We start from the raw sequence: 6778 nt of genomic DNA, 5'->3' as shown, positions 1-6778 counted from the left end.
CAAGAATCTGCCGCGACATCTCTCTGACGAACGCCTCGAAGTTGGTCTTCTCGGCCTGCACCGCCAGGACGATGCCCTCGGACGCCTCCTTCTCCGCAGCAAGTTCTTTGGCGTGCTGCTGCTTTAAGGCCGCCACCTCCTCCCGCAGAGACGCGGCAGCCCCACGAGCAGAGTCCCGCGCGTCAGTCGCGGCCTCCAGCTTCACCTTGTATTCGGCGATGACGTCCTCCAGCTCCCGGCCCTTCTGCTCCAGGACCTTCGTCAATTCCGCCACCTCCGCTTTGCCCTTTTCCGGGCCTCTTCGGCCTGCTGCGCCCGGAACTCGGCTTCACGGTAGAAGGACTCCTTGACGAACCCTTCCCGAGCCTCGGCAAGAGCCTTTGCCTGCGCCTCTGCTACAAGAAAAGGAAACGGTGAGAACGAACGCCAGGCCGGTGACACCGAATGAGGACGGCGAGCGGGCCTGACTTACTCGCCCAGGGCAATCAGCTTCCGGTTCTTCTGCGCCGCCTCCTCCACAAGCGCGGTCAGCCGCTTAATCTCCGCCTGCGAAAACCAAACAAAAAATGCCAAGGTCAACAAACGAAAATCAGAAGAGACTCGACTCGCCCTTTCAGACCAAGTCGACCCTCGGGGACTGGGGGTGACTAGGCCACGTGTTCAGCGACACTTACCACATGCGCCTCGCCAAGCGCCGTGTGGAGCTCGGTGAAGGTCAATGAAGACGGCGGCGGATGACGCGACTCGGTCGCCCCGTCCGCTCGCATCACCGCCTCAGTCGATGGAACTTCGCCCGTCCGCGTGTCGGCGTCACTGGGCGGGGCTCGGTCCCTGGCGGCCTTGGACCGGCACTCTTTCAGTGGCTCTGACAGACCGCCCTCCTCGACGATGTCCTCTTCAACCTCGGGTGCCTTCTGCCCCTCGGTCGATCCAACGTCAGTCGACTCCTCCTCCACCACGGGCGGAGTAACGTCTGGACCCGTCGCTGCACTCGCCATGCCCCCGCGAGCCATGCTGGGTAGAGGAAAGACGTTGGCGGTGGGCTCGACGCGGCTAGTGCTCTCCTTCTCCGCTTGGCTCCCGGCGGCAGGCTCTTCCGGAGCCGACCCCGCGCCCCCAAGGTCGGACGGCGCCGCCTTCCTCTCCGCGGCTTTCTTCTTTGCCTCGGCCGCCCTCGTGGCCGCCACCCCGGCCGCGGGCGGCTTCGCCAAGGTCTTCTTCTTGGACCTACAAGGAGGTGAGGTGAGTCGACACCCAGTCCAGTCGCAAGAAGGACAAATCCGACAAGAAGTACTTACTTCACCGTGGGAATCGCTCTTACGCCCGGACCAGCCCGAGCTCCCGCATCGATCGCGTCCTTCAAAGGACGCTGAAGCCTCATGGACCCTTCCAGGAGAGTGGGGCGCAGTCGCTTCGATAGCGGCTCAGCCCCTTCCTTGGAGGGCTCCGCCTTGTCCTCCGGGCGAGAGGTCGCCTCCTCTTCAGCCGCGCCCTGGGACGAGGACTCGGCACCCCTCTTCGACCCGCGCGGGAGTCTGATGAAGTCCCGCGCCTCCGACTCCGACTCGGTGCGCTCCTCCTCCTCGTCGACCTCTTCCTCCTCGCCCTCGGTCATCTCCGGTGGTTCCTTCCCGGCGAGAGGAGGGAGGTGGTCCGCGATCTTCTGCCAACGCTGTAATCGAATCAAAGGGACAAGTCAGAAAGGAAGAAGCGCGGCCAGGCCGTGCGGGTCGCCATGCGAAGCATTACCTGAGGCGCTGGGGTGTCTTCGGTGTAGGGCTGCAAGCCGTCTTCGAAGGAAGTGAAGGTGGCAGTAGTGATCTTGGCAAGCGCCTTCCGGTACTCGCCCTCGTCCCACTCGGTCGCCGTCGACCGGGTGCGGTCATTCTGTCCCCGGTACTCCCACATGGGGTGAGCTCGGCACCGCAGGGGGATCAGCCGCCGGCCAAGCCAACAGTTGTACATGTCGACCGCCGTCAGGCCGTCATCTTTTAGCGCCTGGATCGCTTGGCGCATATCCTTCACCACCTTCTCCTGCTCGCGCGGCAGCGACCGGACATTGAGGCGCCGCGGGACGCTCGGCTCGGGACTGTATTGGGGAATGCATACCTCGCCCGGGGGAGTGTACTCCTTGGCGTAGAACCAGAAACGACGCCACAGCGACTGCGCCTTCTTGGGGAGCGCCATGTCGATGAAGCTTTCCCCGGACTTCACCTGGAAGGTGATCCCCCCGTTTGGGATGAGTGCTTCGCTGTTCTTGCTGGCCCGAGTCGCCCGCCCATGGAAGATGGACACCCACAGCGGGAAGTAGGGCGGACAGCCCAAGTAGCATTCGCACAGCGCCACGAACAGAGAAATCTGCTGGACGCTGTGCGGCCCGAGGTCGGAAACCTTGATGCTGTAGAAGGCCAGCAACTGCCGGAGGAAATCGGAGGTGGGGAGAGCGAACCCGCGATCGAGGAAGCTCATGAAGATCACGAACTCCCCGGGCCGTGGGAGGGGCTCCGTCTCGTTCGCCGGCGGAACCCGCCATCGCTCTTGGTTAAACTCCGGGATGACCCCGGAGGCGACGTACGGGAGGAGAGACTCCCGCGTGACCTTCGACTTGCCCCAACCCTTCGCCGCCATGGATGTGTGTGGAGTTTGGAATGAAGATGAGATGAAGAGAAGATGGGGGATGAATGCGGAGGAGTGTTGAACCCTAATCCTAGGGGCGACCCTTTATACCGCCCGCACTCGCTCAGATTGAGGATGAAATCTGTTCGTTGAATCGTCCCGGAATCGCCGCCCCGCAATCAACGGTCGAGATCTGCGCCGTCACCGGCTGAATAGCCGTTAAACTAGCCGTTAGCGGTCACGTCGAGCCCAACGGTCAACAACATGCAAACGGTGTGCGCCTCGGTCAACGTGAAATCTAGCCGTTGGCCTCTCCACGTGTCTCTATGATGACTACGCGTCGACTGGCAAACGGCGATCGCCGAGCCGATCGTCACACGCCGACTGACTGATCAAATTCTGGCGACTAAGACTGCCACCGCACCCGCGACTTTATCTTTGGAAGCCCGGCGGCGACTCATCTTGATCCATCACCGCGCCTCTCCAAGACTTGCTCCAGATCCGCGCTTCATCACCACCGCGCTTGGGGACTACTGATGGGGATATGCCCATAGGGGGTGGGTCGCCAGTCCCAGTCGCCATGAAGATAGAGGCTCGGGTGGATCGCCAGTCGCCTAAGCGACTGGGCCCTAAGGCGACTGGGCCGTGATCCCAAGGAGGAGGTCCACACGGCTGGACAAGAAGATTACTTGCGAGGGGGATAGCGGATCCCGGATTAGTAGCAACTGATATGATTCGGAGTTATCTCCATGTAACCCTAGATCGGGGGTGCTTATATAAACCCCCGAGCTTAAACCCTAGAGGACACCTTACTTGAGATCCAATCTCCCCCTGTAAGCTCTCGGCGTAGCCGCCGACTGAGCCCCCCCCCATTGTAATTCTCCACTGAGCAATAAAGATCTAGCAGGACGTAGGCCTTTTACTCTCCGGAGGGGCTGAACCTGGGTAAAACCCTTGCGTCTCTTGCACCTCGACCCGTAGATGGCAATGTTCCCTTCCCCTCGCATCAATGAAGTGCTACCCCCCGTAGCATCTGCCGTGGTTACATCCACGACATATGTTGTAAACATATTCTATATTGTAAAGTCAACAAATTTGTCTATTTTTCTTCATCAAGCCCCCGAGGGACTCGGTGGCTGATTTCTTTATTGTATGTGCGAGGTTTAAACCAAAGCCACGAAATTATATCGAACATAATATATTTGCGGGTACGAGCCCCCAAGCGTTTTTTTGCTGATTGCTATTTTGTCTCTTCCTTTTTTTTGCGAGGTGTTTTCCACCAAAGCGAAATATTTGTCAGTAATGTATATTGTAAACCTTCGATCCTGTCGAAAAAGATATATATCTCAACTATCTTTATTATATTGCAGCACCGCGAGTCCGCCTCATTAAAAACCTTTCCCGGCCCCACTCGGTGCCCCGAAAAAGGAAAAGAGTGCGTCTGAAAACTCGCGGGCGTTTCAGTACATTGTATTTTTACAAGGAGGACTATATTTCGATTCTAGGCATAGAAGCGTCTTAACTGCGCCACGTTCCAGGGATTTTTCTCGGGATCCCCCGTCTTCTTGTCCTTTATCCTGTATGCTCCTCCTTCGATTAGTTCTGTTACGATGTAAGGACCAAGCCACGGCGACTCGAGTTTTTCGGTACTATTTTGATTGAGTCGCAGAACTAGGTCTCCGACCTGAAAGGATCTTGGTCGCAAACGTCGACTATGGTAATTTTTCATGTCCTGCTGGTACTTAGTAACCCGCGACAATACTTCATCTCTGGCTTCATCCAATGCATCGACATCATCTTCCAATGCTTTCCTGGAAGCTTTTTCATCATACTCAGTGACTTTTGGAGAATCATGCTCTATCTCTATTGGCAGTACTGCTTCAGCTCCATGGACTAGGAAGAACGGAGTTTCCTGTGTTGCTGTATTTGGCGTTGTTCGAATACTCCATAAAACACTTGGCAGCTCCTCTGGCCAAGTATGTCGAGCTTTTTCCAGTGGCCCTAGCAAGCGCTTCTTGATACCGTTGCAGATTATACCATTGGCTATTTCGACTTGGCCGTTTGTTTGCGGATGCGCAACTGACGCGAATTGCAATTTGATGTCCACTTGTGCACAGTATGCCTTGAATTCCTTGGATGTGAAGTTACTGCCATTGTCCGTGACGATGCTATGAGGTACTCCAAATCGAAAAACAATGCTTTTCACGAACTTTATTGCTGATGCTGCGTCTGGTGAATCTATCAGCTTTGCTTCTATCCACTTGGTGAATTTGTCGACAGCGACGAGCATATACTCGTATCCTCCTGGCGAGGCCTTGTGTAACTTTCCCAACATATCGAGTCCCCATTGAGCAAAGGGCCAAGATAGTGGTATTGGCATCAACTCTGCCGCCGGAGAGTGAGGTTTCGCGGCAAATCTCTGGCACGCGTCACAAGTTCGTACTACTTCCTTCGCATCTTCAATTGCTGTCAACCAGTAAAATCCTGCTCTGAAAACCTTGGCCGCGATAGCTCGACTGCTTGTGTGATGACCGCATACTCCTTCATGTACTTCCTTCAGAATTACCCTTCCTTCTTCGGGTGTAACGCATCTTTGTAACACACCCGAAATACTTCGTTTGTACAATTCTCCTTTGACCACAGTGAAGGATTTGGAACGCCTAATCACTCGCCTTGCTTCGACTGGATCGTCGGGTATTGTTTTTCTTAGGATATATGAGATGTACACTTGCATCCATGGAATTTGCACCATCAGGACTAGATCCTGTTCTTCTTCTGCTTCCGGTGTTTCTTGCACAGCCCCCGAGGATTTCTCATCCTTCTCCTTCTTTTTTGATTTCTTCGGCTTTGTGGATCTCTCTGTTATCTCTTCCCAGAACACGCCTGGAGGAATCGCGAGGCCCTGCGACCCGATGTTTGCAAGAACATCGCTTCATCATTGCTTAGCCTGCTGATGTGGTTTACCTCGCATCCATCAAACAGTTTCTCCAGCTCGTTATACATTTCCTTGTACGCCACCATGCTATCATTGACTGCATCACATTGGTTCATGACTTGTTGGGCCACCAATTGTGAATCGCCAAAGATTTTTAGTTGAGTTGCACCACAAGCCTTCGCCATCTTCATCCCATGTATGAGAGCTTCGTATTCTGCCTCGTTGTTAGACGCGTTTGGGAACGTCATCCGTAAGACATACTTTAATTTGTCGCCTTCAGGTGATATTAGTATCACGCCTGCTCCAGCTCCTTCTAACCTTTTGGATCCATCGAAGTTCATAGTCCAGGTTCTCGATAAATCTGGGGGTCCTGTATTTTGCAGCTCCATCCACTCTGCGATGAAGTCTGGTAGAATTTGCAATTTTATTGCTTTTCTTTTTTCAAACGTGATGTCCCGAGGGGAAAGCTCTATTCCCCAAAGGGAGACACGACATGTAGCTTCTGGATTGTTTAGTATATTGGATAGAGGCGCCTCGTTGACCACTATTATCGGATGCGCCGAGAAATAGTACCGCAATTTTCGTGCGGTTGTAAACACTCCGTACGCTAGTTTCTGGTACTGCGGGTACCGCTGTTTTGAAGGCGATAAAACTTCATTGATGAAGTATACCGGTCTCTGCACTCCATGGAGTTTTCCTTCTTCTTCTCTTTCGACAACTAGCGCTGTGCTGACCACCTGGGGTGTAGCCGCAATGTATAACAGGAGCGGTTCCTTCTCTTTTGGCGCCACCAAGATTGGTGGTGTCGAAATTGTGCGTTTAAGATCCTCGAAGGCTCTATCTGCCTCTTCGTTCCACTGGAACTTCTCTCCTTGTTTGATTAGGGCGTAGAACGGTAGCGCCTTTTCTCCCAGCCTGGCGACGAATCTGCTTAAAGCTGCGACTCGCCTAGTTAACTATTGTATTTCTTTCAACTTTGTTGGCTTCCTCATTGTTACGATTGCTTGGATTTTTTCGGGATTTGCTTCAATCCCTCTTGCTGAAACTAGGAACCCAAGAAGTTCTCCCGCAGGAATGCCGAAAGAACACTTCGTCGGATTCAGCTTGAGACAAAACTTGTCGAGGTTGTCAAAAGTTTCTTTCAAATCATCTATCAACGTTGTCCCCTTTTTTGAAGTTATGATGACATCATCAATGTACACTTGTACATTTTTACCAATCTGTGTT

At 54.0% G+C, this 6778-nt stretch overlaps 1 protein-coding gene across 2 annotated transcripts; it reads right to left on the bottom strand.

Annotated features, from left to right (window-relative positions):
• Positions 1-471: 471 nt before the first annotated feature.
• On the bottom strand, positions 472-2955 carry LOC139836140 (uncharacterized). Of its 2 annotated transcripts, XR_011752497.1 has the most exons (3): positions 1750-2955; positions 675-1672; positions 472-546 (listed from the first exon to the last, which is right to left on the bottom strand). XR_011752497.1 is itself a non-coding variant. In XM_071826594.1 (2 exons), exons 1-2 carry the CDS (start codon positions 2626-2628, stop codon positions 1295-1297), a joined length of 1257 nt encoding a protein of 418 aa, XP_071682695.1. In that variant the 5' UTR covers positions 2629-2955; the 3' UTR covers positions 486-1294. The 2 variants fall into 2 exon arrangements, 1 of the variants encoding a protein (XP_071682695.1); XM_071826594.1 differs by having other exon boundaries at positions 486-1672.
• Between the last annotated feature and the right edge of the window lie 3823 nt (positions 2956-6778).

The sequence above is a fragment of the Lolium perenne genome, chromosome 2 (genome assembly GCF_019359855.2).
Source record: "Lolium perenne isolate Kyuss_39 chromosome 2, Kyuss_2.0, whole genome shotgun sequence".
NCBI classification, from domain to species: domain Eukaryota; kingdom Viridiplantae; phylum Streptophyta; class Magnoliopsida; order Poales; family Poaceae; genus Lolium; species Lolium perenne.
The sequence above is the reverse complement of the archived record's forward strand: the minus strand, read 5'-3'. Positions and strand labels throughout refer to the sequence as shown.